Raw genomic sequence first — 22,289 nt, 5'->3', positions numbered from 1 at the left:
TTTTATAAACTATAAACTGTTATAATTCTCATTCTGAAATTACGGTAAAATAACTGCAGTCTGTCCATCTGATGAACTACACAGTTTATGACTAACAGTATTTTTCGCCGTTACAGTTTTGAAACAGTTTTCAATAAGTACTGTTAAAAACTCGTGAATATGATTTTTGCAACCTATACGATTATGTAACCCTTTGAAATTAGAATACTTTCTAATAAAACTTAAACAGACATTGAAGCTCTGTGGGTTCTGCACCGTTTAAGCTTGAATGATAATTTGGTATTATCCAGGGTCATCGCTTGAAGAGTGTACAACACTGGATACTCTTCATGCATTGAAGGGATGGAAGAAATATTGTGCCCTCAACCCTGGGATTCGAACCCCTGTTGAGTCGATCATGAGATTGACTGATTAGCTCTCTGAGCTACAGCATGCACCTAGCTGCCAGGAACAGTTGGCGAGCATATAGGATTATGATAGTCAGAACGAATTAGGTAAAAACAATCAATAAATGATTTTTCTCTCATTTAAAAGTTTGGATATCTTTTTCTTGGTAATTTGACTGTGCTGTTGGTGTTGCACTCAACCATTGGCCAGCAGTGCTAGAACAGGACGTTATACACCATCAAAAAATCCAACACCATCAATGGGTCATCTGCTGAATCCTGCTTGGTGAGCCTCAGAGGCACGCGAGGATGTGGTGAGGCGAAGCCTGCTCTGATGAACAGTTGGTACAAATTTCAAAGTTCTTGGATCCTTCCGAAAATTTCATTGATTTAAGGTGACCACTTCGAAAACGGGCAAAGAATAGTTTGTTCCTGTCTATTAAAACCTTGGGCCAGGGAGCCTCCAGGTCGAGAACACTGATACCATGAGTGCTTTGGGGGGGGGGGGCAGTGGTGGACTGCGCTCAGTAATTGCCTAAATTATAACCCTCGACCCTAACGGTATGCTGATTGCGCTTCTTGTTGGTTACGCTTCTATGTAGGTCTCTCTTCTCATTGATATGTGAGAGGTGCAATTTATAAAAGTCAAGCACTATTTTGGCAACCGGCTTCTACTTGACCGAGAAATATGTTAAAATATGTTATGCCAAGTTATTAAATTGGAGATATTACAATCAGAATTAGATTTATAATTAGAATAAAATACATTTAAAAATGCTTTATTTAAGCATTAAACTAACTATTCTCAGCAAATTTAAGAACTGCTTTGAAAACTTTTTCTTTTTTTTCTTTCATTATTTTTTTCCATATATATTCATGGATATTTTTTTCACGATTTTTCTCACTAATTTAGCATAAGATATTATTTATGCCATTAAGTAATACATACTTTCCTTCTGAATTGATTTTTTTAATAAGAAAAGATCTTCTCATACTGTAACTAACTCCTTATCATTTTAAAAACCTCTTCAACATTTTTATTTAATGACAAAAGCTTCCGAGTTTTATCGATAACAGAACTCTCGATCTCTAATTCTTTATAATTAAAGATTTTAATTTGTTTTTGAATTGCATTGATCAATAGAATTTGCAAGCAAACAAAAATTTTTTTTTTTAACTTTGCATGTGAATAAAATAATATTAATGCATTTTAAAGATGATGAAATTGCCAAATTTCATGTTAAGAAACTTAAAGCTTAAATGTGTGTTTAAATGCATAGCTATTATAAAATATGAAGAAAAAAAACTAACATTTGGAAAGGATTACTTAGAAATTTTAAAAAAAGAAATTACTAAAAATTGCGCAAGATTTAACCTTTAAAAATCGTTTTTACATACTGCGCAGGTGTAGAAAGCAATTATAAATTCTCTTTTCTTAATTTTGTTTTAGTTATACTTGGTAACTTGTGAAAAAAAGTCTAATTTGAAAATTTATATGTTTTTATTAATGTTTAAACAGTCTGATATTCTTGTCCTTTTTCAGAATAAAAAGCTGTGACTCAGAAAGAGTTCGACTCAAATACTCATTTTGTATTATAGAACAAGAATATCAAGAATTGGCACCATCAATAAATATATTGTGACTACTGATTTATATAAGTAATTTTTATATTAAAATGAAAATTATTTGAATATAAGTAGATATTTAGCTTTTTTTGCACTTCAAAAAAAAGTAGAAATACTGTGGGGAATATAAAAAGTTTATAAAAATGGCTTTCTACAATTTTTTGAAAAAATATATTTTTAAGATATGGTTCACCAAAATTTTTCTTTTAAAAAATTTTGAACTGCAAACAAAACACAGTCTTTTTAAGCAAAATTTTTAGGGCGTACCAAAATCATTTTTAGATTATATTCATAAGAATAAGGATATGGCGTTATAATTATTGCATAAATGGAAAAGTTTATCCCCTCATTAAATGCAAATTCCATCTAAGAAAATTAATTTTTCTGCTATGGGATTGTCGACAATAATCAATATAATAACTATAACGTTAACCTTCGCGTGAATTCGCACCTTTGTTCTATACGCTCGCTCGAAACGAAGCGAAATTGAAAGAATTATTGAGTTTTGCACCACTAAGCCTAAGTTGAGGCTTAATGCAAAATGATGAAGTTTAACAGATAATGAAGTTTTAGTTCTACTACCTTAACTTTTGGTTCCGTTATAGATTATTAATGGAACCAAAATTAAGCTGCTACATATATAAAAATTAGATTTTAACAATGTTTTTCCTTCAATTTGCATGAAAAGATATAAAAAAAATTTGCTTACTTTTAAGAAATAATTTTTGAAAGTTCTATTCCAATTATTCCAAAGTTTTAGTTGATAAAAACACAATAATATACTTTCAAATTTATAAAAATATATACGAATAAGGCTATTTACAAGAAGAAATAACAAAATGAAGACTGAGTATGGAAAATCTCGAAGCACGGAGGAGCACAAAGTTATCAAGTTCCATAGTGCATGATTTGCAAGTATAAGATGTTATTTCCAATCTTTTTTTCTTTCAACGTGGTTTGTGAACAACTTATACTTTTGGGGTACTGATTCAGAAGTTTCATTGTCTTCCGGATTGGTTCATAATCTCAAGGCTGCGGAGTTGAACAATAGTAGTCGTAAACCCAAAAATTGGGTCATTTTTTCAACGACGGATCTAAAATAAAAATAAAATCTGGAGGTCAGAATACTAAGACTGCGTTCAGTTTAAATGAAATGGAACCGAGTGCCACCTAGCGATTATTTGAAATTGTTTAGGCTTAAAATGCATTTATGCACATCCGATTCACTTAGATAGTTCTCCAACAATGCACGGGTTAACCACCAAGCCCAGCGATAAGTCCGTACATGCTTCTATGATTCGCCAGTCGCGAAGAGGTTAAATGAACTAAAATAGTAAATTTGATAAAAGAAACTTTAAATTAAACCTTTGTTGGCAATAACGAGGATGTCAAAGAAGAATTGAATATTTGATTCTGATGTAAAATTAATGGAAATACATCAGTTAGAGGTTTCTAAGCAAAACTCGTACAGATCGTCAAAAACATTAAACGTGGTAATGAAACTAAGCTCTGAAATCGTATTTTGATACATTCCACAATATATTAACAACTATTTTCAAATATATCTAGATTTAAATATCAGAATACGAAATAATAAATCTAAAAGGAAGAATAAATTTTAAAAAAATTGCAATTTCTTTGTAAAATATTAGATTTATTATTTTTTAGGAATCGAAAAATTGTACTCCCCGATGAGTTTGATACGAATTTTTAGATTTATTCTCGTACAAAATACCTTCCTGTACTATTGACCGGCCTGAGCATTTTTGATAGATCGCAACTTAAATAATAAATTTATAAATCAAAAAATTATCACTAAATATAAAAATATTTTAATAAGCAATTATGAATAGATTGGCTGCATTAGTGTAATGAATGAAATGAGAAAAAGCAACCCAGATAGCGGTAGTTAGATATGTAGAGATAGATAGATAGAGATAGATAGATAGTTAGATAGATATATAGATAGAGAGAGAGAAACCTCAATTGGCTGCTCCATAAAGGGTTAATCATGATTTATGTATAAAGATTAAGAGTTTGTTGGAATATCAATTACATAAAAAAGAAAAGACTTAAAATAAATGTGTAAATAATTTGAATACTTTCATTTTGTGCAAAATAGTTTCACTCACTTTCTATTAAATTCATTTTTTTTCAGGATTGGAGTTAATAAGTTTTTTCAGACTAACTAATTAATATTTAAGCGAAGAAAAAAATACCGTCAAAATCTGGCAAATTATAACTGAAGAAAACTTGACTGGGAACAACAAAACTCTTTCAACCATCAGAACTAACAGACGATAATAGGCTGTTATTAGAAACACCTCTAAATTTTTAATACAGGTTTTGATTTTTTGCATTTTTTTTTCTTCACTTGGGATATCACAGATTTGATTGGGGTTTTGTTTCTCCTCATTAAAATATTATTTGCATGCTTTGCTCTTCACTTGGGACACCACAGATTTGATTGGGCAAATGCTTCACCCTCACTTAAATATAATTTGCATCTTTCTTCCAAATTGGAGATGTCATATGTTTGTTTGCGCTATTGTTTCTCCTTTACATTACTGTAATTTGCATCTTCTTTTTCCTCACTGGGTATGACGCAGGTTGCATTGACATTTTGCTTCTCCTTGACATTAATGTTATTTGCATCATTTTTTTCCTCACTGGGAATGCCTCAGGTATAATTAGTCTTTTGCTTGTTCCTCACTTAAATATTACTTACATAATATCATTTCCTAACAGGAGATGAGACAGGTTTATTTGAGCTATTGTTTCTCCCTCAAATTAACACTATTTACCTGTTTTTTTCCTCACTGGGGATATTACAGGTTTGATTGGGTTATTGCTTCTCCTTCAGATTAATGTTATTTGCACCTTTTTTCCTTCACTGGAGATATCACAGGTTTGATTGGCTAATTGTTTCTCCATCACTTTCACTCACTCATCTTTTTTTAACTCACTAGGAATATCACAGGTCTGATTGAGATTTTGTTCTCCTTTCACTTAAATATTATTTGCCCCCTTTTTACTTCACTGGGGGTATCAGTATCACGGATTTGGTTGGGATTTTGTTCTTCAAACACTTGAATTGTATTTGCAGATTCCTACATGAAACTTCAAAAGTATGCATTACGGTCAATAATGTAGTAAAAGTAATGAAATTTCTTTCTTTCAGATTGATGAACTATAAAAAATGGAATAAAAACAAAAATTACTCGAATTTCTAATAATGACAAACTTATTTGGCCGAAAGGGTTTTATTCTGCACAAAAAATTTTGGGGTACACAATGCAACTCACTCGTAATATATATTTAATAAATAATAATGTAGGAAAAATCATCAAAGCAGCAACTCTTTACATGCATACAAGTGTCTTCTTAGACTGAAAAGAAAAAAATGATGAATTAATAATTAACTGTTCAATATTACATAAAACTAAAATAATAATTACAACAATAGTAATAACTTTTTATATTATTTGTCTCTTTGTGAAACTCTTCTTTTAAATATTTCAGTAGATCAGAGGGTAAAAAAATATCATTTTTTTAATTAAAAATATTGTTTACCTCTTTCAAAAATTATTCTTAAATCCAATTAGTATTTATGGTTATTAAATTACAATAATGCATTTCCTGAATTTTGAAATTTTTATGATTTTATCTTTTTTAAATAAATGTATGAAAGAAATTAATGGCTATGTTTACAAAATTTTTAATTGAAGAAAAATAATTTGGTTCCTTAGACCCTAAAATTTAAAAAAGCAACCCTCTCTGCATTTGAAGAATTTTGGAGGGAAGTTTCTTTAGTTTTGTAAAAGGTCCTGTTTTAAACGTATTTGCGAAAGTTCAATTCTTATTTTTTTCCCCTCTTGACTAAACACAATATTATGTTTTTCAAGGACTTGTAGCTTTAAAATGATAAATTGCTGACCTAATCGTCTACATTTTTTAAAGAAAGAATTTTGTAAATGTCCAATGAATATTATAGGTTAGGATCCAGTTTTACCCTAAGAAAAAATTACGATCAAAACAACCAGAATATAGTAAATTTTAGCAAATTTCTTGCTCAATGAGAAAACCGAAGAGCTCGGTAATTTTTACTGAAGCTCTTTGGTAATGATTTTGGTAAAATTAGCAATAAAATGAAGATTTAAAATATATGAAAAGTTTGATAAATGTGGTTAAAATTGGTATTTTTTGCTGATACCTTGGAGAGCAAGGCAAAAATACAATTTTTAAATTTAAGTTTCAGTTTTATATTGTTTATTAAATGAGTGGTAATACAAATTATAATTTTGAAAACAAAACTTCCATTAAGCTATTACCATATAAACGGAAAAATTGCATAACAAATGGTTCAAATATCTAATATTTTAGTTCTTATATTTAGTTCTTATATTGTAATAATCAGATTTAAATTCGTTTTTTCTAAAAATCATTTTTTTCTCCGTTTACTATAAAAATAAATAATAGGTAAACAGACCTAAATTTCTCCTAAACAGATCCCTGGTGGCAAATTTTGTTTTTGTCTCACCTCTTATTTAAAGAAAAACTCTCCGTTTTTCTGAAGTTTATCAACTTTTCGCAGTTCAGTTAACAATCTGCGGCTTGACAAAATCACTTCTTCAGAATTGAGCAAATCATACAGTGTGCGATGATCGGAGCTCTTCTTTTTAAGGCTATGCTTTATGCCCATTAATAAATCCACATGTTGGCAAAACGCCTTGTTTAATTGGCTCTTTTCATTTTTGCTGTTTTTCTTTGCATTTATGGACAAGGCCCTTCCTGGCTTTGAATGAGCTGCAAAAAAGAGTTAATAATAAAAATATCTACAACTATATTTCACTATGTCCTGAGCTCATGTTTACCTATCAAGTAAAAATCAGTAATGCACTAATTCTAGTATTGCTTGTAATACTTATTAAGCAACCATCATTGAAAATAATAGAAAATAAAAACTCTTAAAAAATTCGTAGAGAAGGAAAGGGAATAAAATTTTGATTCAGATTTAGAATATTTCTTTTCTCCAATGCCCACCTGTGTTAACGGTTCGTCAATTCAGGGATTCACAGAATAGTTTTGTTAGCCTGTCTTTCAGGGGCACCATATTAGGTGGACCAACGTTGCTCCCACAGTAAGGACAGATAGTACAGAGAATGTAACTATAACACAATAGTTGAATCAGTCCGGAAATTCAAGATCTACACAATGCTTAAAGTGATTATAAATAAATTATTAAATAGACTATTATTTTTAAACATACTTAAGATGTCTTTTATATATATCAATAAGTTATTTCAATATTTTTTTTCAATGCCCACCTGGAGATTGACTTTTCGTCATACAGGGCAGATTTGTTGGCCACTCTTTCAGGGGCACCATATTAGTGGGTTATCGTTGCTCCCACAGTAAGGAGACAGAGAATGAAAGAACATCCATGCTTCGCCCGGGATTCGAACCCAGAACCTTTCTGATGCAAGGGCAGTTTCCTAACCTTTTTACAGGCCGGTCGGCGAATGTAGAATATAAAGTAATATTTTGAGATACAAAAATAAAACTCAGAAGTTTCTAAAATCCAGAAGGAAAAACGTATAGCAGATAAATCTGGTGAACTAATGTTCTGATTGATATATGTTTTAAATGTAAGTATAGAACATTTTCTTTTATCATTTTGAGCTTTCTCATAATTTTAAAGTACAGTAACATTTTATAGAAAAAAAGAACATAATCAGAAACATAAATGACAAACAACACAGTTTTGAATATCAAAAACTGCAGTTTCACCGCAATTGGTCAATAATAAAACGTACATTGTCCTGTCTTATTCTTATGTTCATTATGCAAAACAGCTGCATGATTTTCCGCGTAGGTAAAAATCCTGATTGACCTCATAGTTCTTTCCGAACTACTGCTGTAGTGCCTGCTTTACAAAACTACAAAACAAGGATTAATTGTAATAATAATTTACCTGGCATATCTTTTTTCAGTTCTTTCTTACATTTTATCTTTCCAGCCTCATAAGAAGCCCAAGGTTTAGTATCTGGCTTCCAGTCGTTATCACAGAATTGATTTTCAATGTCCGGAAATCGAACAAATTCCGTTTCAAAAGTCAATCCTCCATTAACAGGAAGACATGATGGCTCTTCTGCTATCTGTTCTTCCACTAAATCTTTTTGCTCCATTCTGTTGGTGCAGATTTGAGCAATTCCTTCATCGGGCTTTTCATCAAAGCCATTGATTTCAGTGTTATCCAAAATTGTAACCTCCTCGGTTTGGTTTATATTTAGCTTTTTCTTCTTCTTCTTGAAGATACCAAACCAGGTTCTACGGACAACACTAGTCTCTAAAATTATATTTACAGATGAACGTTATAATTTGATTTCAGTTAGTCAGTTATTCGAAAAAACACTACTCATTTGTAATATTTGCTTAATCAAAATGTTACAAATGCATAACATATTTTTAAGCAATGAATGAAATGCATCAAATAAAAAAAATATTTACATTCAAAATCACAATGAATATAATTATTTAATAATATTTATAACTGAAATGTATGCTGTGTTACTTTTTAACGTTAAAATATTGTTTATCACGTGTAGTGATATAATTGGCCATTGCGAGGGAAAATCGTCCCGTAGTCGACTGATCGTAAAGACAAGGTTCCTAGTCGAACACCGAAGTCAAGAATCTAGGTAAGTAAGTTGATTAGTTGTGGTCACCACTGTGGGTGGGTGACCACTTGGATCAGACAGCGTAGGGACCGAGGATGCACGGTATCGGTCCTCGTTAAACTGTTCTACCATGAAGAGGCCCGACTTCCTGCAGTTCCTCGGGTTACTAAAGAGGAGAAGCAATTCGCTCTGCAAAGGATCAAAATTGTGATGGCATGTCTTCGTATCATCCTTAGAGACGTTTCCTAGACCGCTGCTAATAGCCCATTGTACTGCTCTATTGTGACGTGAGTAAAGTACCTACCTACCTCCAGGTAAAATTTGAATCGCTAATTACTTACGATTTCAGAGTTAAATTTATATTCTTTCTATGCCAAATTAATGATGAACGGTATTTGTAAACAACAACTTTTAGTTATTTAATTTATGATCTTGTTAAATTATTTCAAATTCAGTACAAGCCTTGATAGAATAATAATTTCATCCTGATAATATGCCTGATATAAATTATGATTTCATTTCGTTAAATGATCATAAATTTCAAAATGTTCTTGTTGGATTGATGGTGAAAAGGGGATGGTTGAGGAATTTCGTAAAAATAAGAAGAAAACAAAATTTTTAAAAGCAGTCTTTATTCAAGGTATAAATTACTGCTCTTTACAGCCAGTTTCTGTCTTACAATATTTTCTCTCTCTATTCACTCAGAAGTAGTTTAAGGGTTTTATTAACTGTTTTCTTTTCTTGGAGAGCTCTCATAAAAACGTTTTGAAGATTCAACGTACGAGGCCTTTAAGATCACTCTTTACTAGGCCTTGTGATCTTACGAGGCCTTTAAGATCACATTTTTAACCGAAATTATGTTTAAATACTTTTATTACTAGGGATTTTTGAGGGTAAGAAAAGAAAGGTGTCATGCCTCCATGTTGTGATGGCGCTGTCATCAAGGTAGAGGTTGTAAAAAGACAGAGGAGGGAACGCTCTGATGGAGAGCGGAAGCGAATTGTTTAGGTGGATTGGTTATATTAATTTTCTTCAAACTTCGTTTTTTTTTCTTTGTTAATAAATATTTGTGTTGTTAACTGGTTACCATTTATTTGGCCAATTGTGATTTTGGGAAGTATCTGAGTGAAGAAGGGAAAAGGAGGAAAAATTATACGTTATATCACAGCACGCTCTCATACGAGAAACAGAGCATAAATCAAGGTATGAGATTTATCATATTCTGTTTATAAAAAACATTTTAAGAATTGAATTATGAGAAGTATTGATTTTAAGTGATATTCTTAAAGAGGAGAATAACTGTATTAGAAAGTAGAGAGTTGTAGGAGATTTAAAGAAATTATAATTATTTTGGGAATAGAAATAAATAGAACAATTATGTTTAACATAAGGGGGATGAAAAAAGAAGATTTGGTAGTAGCTGCCGAAGAATTAGGTTTAGAAGTAAAATCGGAATATAAAGTTGTTGATTTAAAAGATTTGATAGAAAAAAGTGATCAATTTAAAAATGACTTTGATTTTGTTAAAGAATTTTTAATTACTACAGTTACCGAACGTATCGAACGAGAGAAAAAAGAAGCAGAATTGCTAAGTGCAGAAAAGAATCAAAACAAAACAACAACTGAAGCAGCATTAGAACTCGAGAAGACTAGGCTTGAGATTGTTAAAGCACAATTAGAATTAACTAGAATGCAAACAGAGAGTAATAGCTCTAACTCAAATGTAGGAAATGATTTTAGTTCGAATAATAATAACTTAGAAACATTAATCAAAAGCGTTAAAACTTTAACTATTTCCGTTCCTAGTAAACCCGAATCTTGGAATTTATTTTTTACATCTCTTGAAAAAGCATTTGTAATAAAAAATGTCCCGGAAGAATTTAAAGTCGAAATATTATTTAATCTGTTAGGTGAAAGAGCAGCACATTTGGTAGTTTATGCAAACGCGGAAGAAATAAAAGATTATCATAAAGTTAAAGCTTTAATTTTAAAAGAATTTCAACCTACCCCAGAAGCCTGCCTAGATAATTTTCTAAACGCCAAAAGATCTAGAAATGAAAACCATATGCAATTTGCTAGTAGACTAAGAGCCAATTGGGACTTTTATTGTGAACTCAAAAATGTAAAAGATTTTGAAACGCTGAATGAATTAATAGTTAGCGATAGATTACTAAGTGCGTTAGACAACGAAACGCGAAGCTATGTTAGAATAAAACAATTAGATACTTGGCTTAAACCTAGGCAGATCGCTGAATTGTGCGATAATTGGTTTACCTCTAAAGGTAGAAATTTTTCAGAATTGTATGATAATTCGGTTAACAATCGCAATCCGAATGGAAACACTAAGTATGTTCCACCACCTTTGAGAAAACCCCCATTTACTAGAGAAAACAAATATTTTCCTCACACACGCGAATGTTATATCTGTTCTAGTAGCTCGCATATGGCTAAGAGTTGCCCAAATAGAAGAAATAAATACTATGATCATTCAAATAAAACCGGTAATGATATTCAAAACAAAACGCGAAGTAACACACAAACGTCTATGAATAAATCCAGTGATAATACTGCAGTTGTTACAAATGTAAATTCGAAACATTTGCAGAGTTCTAAAACTTTTAATGAAATTAATTTGTACCCGTTACAAAAAGTCACCATTTCTATTGCAAGTAGACAAATAGACGCGATCATTGATAGCGGAGCTGAGATCTCTATTTTGAATACGACCCTACTTCCGTCTTTAGAAATAGAAGCTAAGGGAAAAATAATTTTACAATCCGCATTTAAAGAACAAGTCGAGGCGAAATTAGCTATATTGCCAGTATATTATAAAAACCCTAACGATTGTCTATTTTATAGTTCAAATATTTTGTTTGCTTTAACAGATAAACTAAACATCCCTTGTTTAATTACACCGGACGCTTACAATTCTTTGATTTATCAAAATGATGATTCAGCTAAAATCGAAAACACTTTAGTTTTAGAATGCGACACGTCAGTAGACGAGGGGGAAGAAATGAATAAAAGTTCATCAAGGTCAGAGGATTCATTTTCACAATCAGAAGAAAGTGAAACAGGGTGCGGTATTTATTTAATGTCGAATACTAATAAATTATGCAGTTCTAGTGATGAATATTCGGAGGCTAATAAATTTCGAGAAATGCAGAAAGATTGTTTAACTTTAAAGAACTCTTTTAAAGATGCTAGTTTGAAAAAGAATAATTTCTTTTTGCGAGATGATTTATTATTTCATAAAGATAAAATTTGTGGCGATACAATATATCAATTAGTATTACCTAAAATTTATAGGGATAAAGTTCTTCAATTAGCTCATAATGAGAATCATTTAGGAATGCGAAAAACTAAGGAACGCATAAAATTATCTTTTTATTGGCCTAATGTTTCAAAAGATGTTGAAAATTATTGTAAAACTTGCAAAAATTGTCAATTAAAAAGTCCGGAGCGAAAATCTGATAAAATTCCTATAACCCCTGTCGTTAGAGCTCCATATCCTTTTCACACGGTAAATATAGATTTAATTGGAGAAATTGTTCCACCCTCGGGTAGAAAACATAAGTATTGTTTATGTTTAATTGATCAAAATTCTAGATGGCCCGAAGTCGTCCCACTAAAAAATTTGTCTGCTAAGACAACATGCGATGCCCTTTTAGAGATATTCATGCGTACCGGAATTCCAGAAGTAATTTGCAGTGACCAGGGTACTAATTTTACTTCGCAATTGACAAAAGAATTTGAAAATAGGTTAGGAGCAAGTCCTAGATTTTCCACTCCATCTTACCCAGCTTCGAATGGTTTAGTAGAGAAATGGAATAGGGTATTTAAACAGATGTTACACCATGTTATCCGTTCAGATCCTACCGATTGGGATAAACATATTCCATATTTACTTTTTGCGTACCGCGAAGTACCAAATTGTACAACGGGAATATCTCCTTTTAAACTTATGTATGGACGCGAAGCTAGAGGCCCTTTGTCAGTTCTAAAATCTTCTTGGTCAGGTGAGATTCCATTACCCTTAAATCTTAGCAATTCGGCTGTAGATTATTTACAGGAATTAAAAATAAATTTGGAAAAGGCCGCAGATCTCGCTTCTTTGACTACTACTAAGAAACAAAATTCTTACGCTCATTATTTTAACCGAAGTACAAGAATGAAAGAGTTTAAGAAAGGTGAATTAGTCTATTTACTCATTCCGGATTCTTCGAATAAACTATACGCAAGATGGACGGGACCAGGCGAAATAATAGAACGAGTTAATCCTAATTCATATAAGGTTAAATTACCAGATGGCAATGTGCGACATATTCATGCTAACAAAATAAGACATTTTCATGCTAGAACACAAACCGTGGGAGTTATTTTTGAAGATGATGTTGAATTTGGTGAAATTCATCCCACACCAATTATAACACCTTCGTTAGGAAAAGATGACATTGAGGTAGATGTTAGTCATTTAGAAGAAAGTAAACAGAGTTGCTTGAACTTTTGCACAAGCATGCATCATTATTCTCCGGTAAAGTACAAGTAGCTAATGTAGGTGAACATAAAATTCGATTAATACCAGGTGCTGAGAGGAAGAAACCCTACATTTACAAAATCCCCGAATCTTTAAAGACTGAAGTTGACAAACAAATTTCAGAATTAGAAAATCTAGGTCTTATTGAGCCCAGTGAAGCAGACATTGCGTACCCAGTAGTTTGCGTGGCAAAGAAGGATGGTAGTATGCGTTTATGCATCGATTTCAGACAATTAAATGCCGTAACAAAACCCTTTGATTACCCAATGGAAAATTCATCAGACCTCATCAACCAAATTGGACATGCAAAAATTATATCCTGCCTAGATGTATTAAAAGGGTACTGGGAAATTCCTTTAGAAGAGGAAAGCCGCGATCTTACTTCATTTAAAACTCATCAAGCCCAATATAGATGGAAGGTAATGCCATTTGGTCTCCGCAACGCAGCAGCTTCTTTTCAGAAAGTGATGAACAGTGCTTTAAGTGAATATCGTGAATTCTGCAAAGCATATCTCGATGATATAGCAATATTTTCTTGTGACTGGGATACACATCTTAAACAATTAGATATGGTACTGTCTAAATTAACTAATCTAAAATTCACCGTTAATGTCAAGAAATGTGTTTTCGCAAAAACACAAATCAAGTATTTAGGTCATATTATAGGAGATGGTAGACATGAACCAGATCCTGAAAAGCTTCGTGCTATTAAAATCATCGAAACACCTAAAACCAAGTCAGCTTTAAAAAGTGCTTTAGGTCTCTTTAATTATTACAGAAATTATATACAAAACTATGCTGAGATAGCAAAACCATTGACTGATTTAACCAAAAAGAAAGTTCCAGAGCTTATTCCTTGGACTAACGTAGAGGAATTATCCTTCCAAAAACTAAAGAAGAAGTTGATTGAAGCTCCTTCTCTTTATACTCCAGATCCTAAAAAACCGTATGTTATACAGTGTGATGCTAGTTCCTATGGTGTTGGTGCTTGCTTATCCCAAAGAGATGATAACGGTCAACTTTGCCCCATCAGTTTTGCTAGCCAAAAACTGAACAAAGTGCAGCAAAACTGGGCTACGATTGAACGTGAAGCGTATGCTGTAGTATGGTCGATTAAAAAGTTCGAAAATTACGTGTTTGGTGCGAATATTGACATTATAACTGATCATAATCCTTTAATATTTTTACAGAAGACAGCACCCCAATCTGCTAAGTTGCAACGGTGGGCTTTAGCTCTCCAAAGGTACAATATTCATATCACACACTGCCCAGGTGCTCAATTAAAAAATGCTGATGGTCTATCAAGACTAGTAAGTGATTAAATGTTTTGTGTGCTTATTAAAAAAAAATTTACATATATAATAACCTGTTTTATAACAAGGCTTCTTTTCATCTGTAAATATATATATGAGTATTATTGAAATTGAATATCTATTGCAATATCGTATCAATTGTATCAAGGATTCTTTTCATCTGTAATTGTTTATACATACCAGTTTTATAGAAATTTGATTTGTTTATTGTATATCTTATGTGTTATAGCCAGGCAACTATACATCTGTCATATTTCTACTATTTTCATTTTGCATATTTTATATGTAAGTAATTGTAACAAGTATTCTATTCATATGTTTTATTTACAATTAAGTGTTAAATATATTTTTATATATGCATTATCCTATTGTGTGGATCAGATTTCGCTATACCAGGTGTAGCGCAATCTTGTCGGGGGGGTGTCATGCCTCCATGTTGTGATGGCGCTGTCATCAAGGTAGAGGTTGTAAAAAGACAGAGGAGGGAACGCTCTGATGGAGAGCGGAAGCGAATTGTTTAGGTGGATTGGTTATATTAATTTTCTTCAAACTTCGTTTTTTTTTCTTTGTTAATAAATATTTGTGTTGTTAACTGGTTACCATTTATTTGGCCAATTGTGATTTTGGGAAGTATCTGAGTGAAGAAGGGAAAAGGAGGAAAAATTATACGTTATATCACAGAAAGGCATGAAGTTATATTTCAAAATTAATTTAAAAACCGTGAAAACGAAACAAAAAAAAATATTAATCATGATTAGTTTTCTTTTCAATTCAAGGAAGAATATTCCCCTTGCTACAGCTGTTCATGGTTTTCACCTCTCTAACCAATGAAAAAAATTTAATAGTTAAAATGAAATTTTTCTTTGCTTTTGAATCAAATTCATAAGATTAAACTTGGGAAAGTTTTTATGTTGAAATGCATGAGTTTAAAATATTATATATAACAGAGGGTCACTGAAATGCTGCGACAAATCTTTGGAGGAGTTAGGGTGCAGCATCAGGATAAAAATTGGATGGGAAACTCATGTCCTGAAATATCGTCGTACGCAACTAGGGGCTCACTCTATTGTGACTTGTTCTGAAGCACATAAAGGAACAATTCATAACAAAAAGCAAACTAAAAAAGTCATTAAAAACTGTAGTTTAGAGAGAGGAACCTATTGCTGAATCGAGATCAGAGTTGTAAAAATACTTTAGATCAGTTAAAAATGTCATGCTTCATAAAAATAATGTTGAACATTGTAGTCGAAAAACAATAAAACCAAACGGGAGAGCGGTTTCATTATTTTACAACAACAAAAAACAAACTCGAAATTACCAACACGCTTTTTATTTTTATTTTTTAACTAACTTTGACTTTTAATGTTTCCCCCTTTTGTGTGTTTATATATTTTCATTCTTAAGTAAAATATTGTTAATGTAAAAATAACAACGCCTCTTATTGAAAATGATAAAATAAAGAAGATAAGTTGAGTTATAAATTTACCGTTTGGATCATCATCCGATTTTCCTTTCTTAAACAGTTTTAGAAAGCTATTCATGTTTTTAATGTTACACAGGCAAGCATCAAAAATAGAATGAGCATATTTTTATGCTCTCTCTTCATTGTACTCTTCTAACAATATAGAAAAATTCCGAGCATTGTAGACATATTTATGAAATAATAGTCTTCAACAATCAGTCAGTATTCTAGAATTGGTAAAAGTACTGAAATTAAATATTATGAACAGCGAATCGATATTGTTGTGATTTTAGAAATAAAATATTTAAACGAAATGTTTAAATAAAATAATGAAAGGCAATAAGTACTTAGAATAAAAAAAAAAACAAATTAGAGTTAGGCAAAATGAATCAATATAATCAGTTCACCTAGGTAATTTGAATCACTAATTCGAATCAGTAATTTATAATGAAATTGATAAAAATTACATAAAAGTGATATATCTATAATAAAAATGAATTAAATTAATATATATAATTTTTTATATTGTTTTACATTAATTATTCATTATAATACGTACACACCACCCAATCAGATTGGAAAAGAAACTTTCAGTTTTTGGTATTTTCTTAAATTTCCCAAGAAATACTTATCGGATTATTTTATCACTTTAGATATGTTTAGATCAGAGGTCGCCAAAGTGGTCTATATAGACCCCCAGGGGTCTATTTAACATAAGCGGGGGTCGATCTGAGCCAGGGGGTCGAATGGGGTCGATCCGAACCGGAAAGGTCAATTGGTCGAAGGATTATCAGTATTTTTCAGGTATGTGACAATTAGAAATAAAAGAAGAAGACTCGGAAATATATACAGGTAATCTTCAAAAATTGAGCGACGATTTTAAACTGCGTTTTGTTGATTTGAAAAACATTGACATCCCTGATTAGATTATTGTGCCATTTTCTGTTCAAATTAAAAACGTGGACATCAACCTGCAAGATGAGCTTGCTGAATCATTATGGGGATTTGAAGCAAAGACGCTTTTTAAAAATTTAACAATAAGCAAATTTTGGACAAATATAAATATAATGCAAAAATATGTAAGACTTTACGAAATAGCTCAGCCATTTATGATAGCATTTCCAAGTTCCTATATGGTTGAAGCCGGTTTCAGTCACGTAAATTCAATCTTAACTAAGAACAGAAGTAAATTGAATGTGGAGTTTCGAGGGGATTTAAGATTAAAATTGACCAATTTTGAACCCAATATAACGAACCTTGCAGGAAAAGAAACACCAGGCACACCCATGTCATTGATTAAGAAGCAATAAATCCGTAGTTACTTTACTTATTATTTCTACTTACTTATAATTACTTATTATTTCATAAATATTAAGGTATTTATATTTCAACGTTAATATATTTTTCATAAAACTATTGTTACACTATGTACTATTACTTTAATAAATGTTCAAAGTCATAAAATAAATGTACAAACACAGTATCTAATAGAGTTTTATTTTAATTAACAGAAAATTACTTTTATGGGGGGTCGATGGAGATTTCGAAAAATTATGCAGGGGTCGATGATCAAAAAAGTTTGGCAACCCCTGGTTTAGATCATACGATTTCTCATACTTATCATTAAATTTTAAAGCTTTCAGAGGTTTGAGGGACCGTCAATAAATTATGAACGAAGACAATCATTTTTGTATTTAAGTATTTAAGTATCAAGTATTAATTACCTACTTTTTTATGTTTTATTTGTTTGATTGTGTTGTCCTTTCCTTCTTCTTTAACTTTACTTTAATTAACTACAAACTTTTAATTTAACTAGGCAACTAATTTTAATATCACAGACATTGATTCAATAAACATTTCACAATGTGCAGTGGTGGCGTCATTGGCCAGGTACTCCATCTTATCTTTTATTTGTTTCCGCAGTTATTTATTTATTTATTTTTACCAAGGGTTTATTTATGCACTTATTCAATGATAGGCATCTGCGAATTAAAGAGATTTTAATCAGAAGCTAATCAATTGTTGTTAAACTTTAATCTACGGCTATATTTCACGTTTACATGTATGAAAGTTTTCTAAAACAAGTTCGTTAAAAATAGAAAAAAGCAAAAAGTGATCTAAAGTTATCCCTTACCTGAGAATTCAATATTAAGCTTACGTTATTTGTTGATGAGATACTGAAAGGATAATATAAAAGCACACATACTGCTGAAAACAATCATTACGAAAAAAAAGTGTAAAAATTATTTCACGTTTGCACTTTTATTTTATGAAGTTCTCATTTTACGTAATAAAATATACATCATGACACTTATCATTCTAATCGATGCCATTTTAATTATTTCAGTAAAGACTTCTTTTCAATGTACGAAAGTTCATTAAAATCTATATTTCAAATATTAAATATTTAAATAAACCCTATAAATCTGGTATATGATATTTACAATGATATTTACAGGATATATAAATATCATTGTGTTTCAGTTACATTATATGATATTCACAGGATATATAAATATCATTGTGTTACAGTTGCATTATATGATATTTACAAGTTGATAATAGTCCAGTAATATTAGATATTTTTTCGAAAAATTAACTGTCAACATTTTGTTCTCATAGAAAACTTTGTAATTTCTTTCCAAATCGCACCTGAAAACTACCCAATAGCCCTCTGCAGGCTTGACCCGCTTTTGGTAAAGAAATGATTGAGAGGGTGATTTGAGAGAAAAACTGGAATTTCATCTAGATAGGCAAGAGGGGTATTGTTTCTGTTATGTATTTTGAACGCTTCATCGAATGTAACTAATAATAAAACGATCGAACTAATAGTTTAGCAGTCATAAGGGTTTTATGAACAAAAAGTATAAATTGGCAATGATGCATATTTACTCAACTGATATATCGACAAGAGAAACATTGTTTTCTATGTATTTTCGTTCGCTAAAAAGATTGAAACATTAAACAAATCAATGGAACGAATAGCTCAAAAGTTGTGAGCATTTTCAAATACCATTTGAGAGCATAAAAATAGCACTTTTGACAAGATTTATGTACACTTTTTATTTTATATACCGGTGCTATCTGAATATGTGAAGTACATTTTCCTGTGAAAAGTTTCATGATGAATAAATAAGATAATATAAGAGTTGATAAGATTATTAGTTTTGAACTTACAAGGGTAAAAGTAAATATCTTCATAATATTTTTATCCTTATAAGTTCAAAGCTATATATCTTCATAAGGGTAAAAGTATATATATTTTCATAATATTTTTACCCTTATAAGTTCAAAATTATATATCCTCATAAGAGTAAAATATATATCTTCCTAAGTGCAATTCAAAATAAGTAAAAATATTTTACAAAGAAATTCATTTCACCTTTTGAAATATTAACCCTTTTAATTTGAGTTTGGAAATGAGATAAAAGAGAAAACCATTAAACGGAAAAAAATAAAAAAATAATTTCATAGAACAAAATACCCTACTTGTTTGAATAGCAATATCCGACGATTCCGACACATAAAAAATAACAAATACAAAATTGTACTTTTGTTTTTACATAAAAACCTTATAACTTCAAAACTATCACCCCCTTTCCCTTCTAAAAAAAGTAAAGCGTATAGGAGAGAGTAACTGAAGTTTCAGACATTGTTTATTATGAGATAACGAATCATTATGGATCCTAGATATCATTTTTTCGTTGTTGCAGCAATTACTGAACTATAAACAAAAGTGCATAAATTTAAACCAAATAAATTTACCTTTTCAAAATATGTTTGCATGAAATGTTTGCAAAACTGTGTACATGAATTTACAGAATAACGTAATCAATAACAGTATTTTCCTCATTTCGATTGGAAAAATTATTTATTCAGAAACGAGTCGCTTTTTAGAGTAAATCATTGTGTCTCCAGATTTCTGGACTGAAAACTCGAAGTCTAAAGTTCTGGTCTAAAACTAATGAAAACTAGATTTCTTTCCTAGTTTTTTTTAGAAAAAAATCACACAGACGTAAAAAGTTTGGACAAAACAACCCAAATATTGTAAAATGTTCCATGTTACTGCTGCTACGGGGCATTAAACAGTACAGTAATTTTTACCGAAGCCCTTCGGTAAGGACTATTAGAAAAATTAACAACAAAATATTCATTCATAAGAAGGCGGCCATCAATTTTAAAGAAAAAAAAACGTTTCCCATGAAATATCATTCCATCTATATTTGGCTTCATTTCGCTATTCTTGAGCAAACGCATGAAATTTTTCTGTCACAATCTATCTTGAACTAATAGAAAAGAGTTAAGCCATAGCAGGTGTGTGATATGCTTAATTATGGGGTTAGATTCTGGCTGGAATCGCCGGATAGTGCTGTACCCAGAATTTTGAAATATTCAATAAGTGTTGAAATTTCGATGTGAATACAAAAAAAATATGAAAAAAATAAGTTTTTTTTTTAATATGAAATGAATGAGAGAAAACTGGACAAAAAAAGTCTAAAAATTAATATTATAAAAAAGGAAAAAACATAACTTTGTCAAAATTTATTATTTTTAATTATATATATTCAAAGGAGGAAGGATATAGAAAATTTATTAGTTTTAACTTCATAATACTCATGAAAATTCAACTTAGACAATGGACTAAGCATTTGACATTTGACATACTATTAATATATGGATATTTTACAGCAAATGTAGAAACTTATTTGCCACAGGGCTCGAAAAAACTCAGAAATTTTACCCGTCCCCGAGGACGGCTTGTCCAACAATGCACCCGTCCTCCTTTGAAACTAACCCATCGCTTCTAAATAAATAAAATGATTATTTTTTCTTATTTATTACAAACATTTATATAAATTACACAATGAATTAGTAGCTACTAGGATTACATTGTACAGTAATAAAAGAAATACTAGGTTACTAATAGTAAAACCTAGTATTTCTTTTATGAAATAATTCAAATGACAAAGGTCAAGTTATCTGGAACGTCAATTTATCCGAGGGTACTGCGTTTTTTAAATGAATCAAATATGACGTTTGCCAGTTCCACAATCAAGCCTATGATTTACAGAGGTTTCTGCACAGAAATCTGAAAGGGGTTTTCCATTTAGGTGAATGTTCATAATTGCGTTTAACGCTTACGTAATGTGTTTTTTTGTAAGTTCATTGCTGAAAAGTCCCTTTCAACTGCTGCAGTCCTCCCAGACGGAAAAAACATCAGTCCACCATGGGCAGTATGTTGCTGTACGGTATTTCTAGATAAGAGGGTCATTTTAAAAGTGAGGCGCTAGACTCTTGTAAGATAACAAAAATTGAAAGTGTATCATGAACATTAACGGGAAAATGGCCGTCCGCGCGGACGTCTGATTCGAGAAATTCGTTGTCCGCGGGAAATATTCGACCTCCGAGGACGGGCGGACGAATAGCCCTGATCGAGCCCTGATTTGAAAAAGAAACCGGAAGATGGATGACTAGAAGGAAATTAATTATTTTAATTTAGCTGTGGCATATCAAATAATAGTTTAATTCATTAGTCCGTTGCCTGGTCCCTAGATACATGTATCTAAAATATTCATGCAAAATTTCATGTAATTTGACCTAAAATTTTTTAAGATATTGCATTTAGAATGAATGTAAATAGCTGAAAAATTCGTTTTGAGAAAAAGAACGAAAATATAATAGTTATTATTTTAGAAACTAACACAGATGTTTTTTTTAAATCCTCATAACTTCAATTGTTTATGACGGATATTTTTATATTTTGTAAAAAAAAGGAAAAAAAAAAGGATAATTTGGTCAAAAATTGGCTTAATAAAGGTATTTTATTAATGAGATTTTACATTGTAAAAACTATGGTGTAGTATTTCTCAGAATATAGCGTTCAACAACCAAACAATTGTGTGAAGGTACACTTCGTTCTTGGTCAACACCAAATCGAACTCTCGTATATGATTTAAAGATTATAATTTTAGTATAAACACTTAATATTGAATAATCTTACACCAAACACTAACGCTTTTACACCATAAGAGAAATATTTTCACTTCTGAAAACACCAAAGTTTATGTTATTTGAATATCCTGAAACACCAAGTAGAATAAAGTTAGTAGTTTGTTTACAATCTGAAATGATCTGACGAGAGTTTGTTGCTATTTTCAAAGGTGATTTTCATCAACATAAGCTAAAAGTTGCATGTATGGATCTTTTCAGTTGTGTAATAAGGACAATTGTATTTAAATTTTTAAATCTCTGAGAATTTACTAACTTATATTCTAATGTATAGTAC

The 22,289-nt window shown here is 31.0% G+C and overlaps 1 protein-coding gene across 1 annotated transcript; it reads right to left on the bottom strand.

Annotated features, from left to right (window-relative positions):
• Window positions 1–5,296: 5,296 nt before the first annotated feature.
• Window positions 5,297–17,918, bottom strand: LOC147809533 (uncharacterized). The gene is made up of 4 exons (XM_087164327.1): window positions 17,732–17,918; window positions 7,987–8,361; window positions 6,553–6,818; window positions 5,297–5,401 (listed from the first exon to the last, which is right to left on the bottom strand). Exons 2-3 carry the CDS (start codon window positions 8,198–8,200, stop codon window positions 6,556–6,558), a joined length of 477 nt encoding a protein of 158 aa, XP_087020453.1. The 5' UTR covers window positions 8,201–8,361; window positions 17,732–17,918; the 3' UTR covers window positions 5,297–5,401; window positions 6,553–6,555.
• Between the last annotated feature and the right edge of the window lie 4,371 nt (window positions 17,919–22,289).

Source organism: Parasteatoda tepidariorum, chromosome 5, assembly GCF_982258835.1.
Source record: "Parasteatoda tepidariorum strain Cologne lab strain chromosome 5, Ptep-v5.0, whole genome shotgun sequence".
NCBI lineage: Eukaryota > Metazoa > Arthropoda > Arachnida > Araneae > Theridiidae > Parasteatoda > Parasteatoda tepidariorum.
Note: the sequence above shows the minus strand (reverse complement) of the source record. Positions and strands in the feature narration are given on the sequence as shown.

Coding starts and splice junctions, on each gene's coding strand:
- LOC147809533 (XM_087164327.1), bottom strand. CDS start 8,200: ATGGAGCAAAAAGATTTAGTGGAAGAACAGATAGCAGAAGAGCCATCA. Junction 6,819..7,986: donor ACTGAAAAAAGATATGCCAG/GTAAATTATTAT, acceptor TCTTTTTTGCAG/CTCATTCAAAGCCAGGAAGG.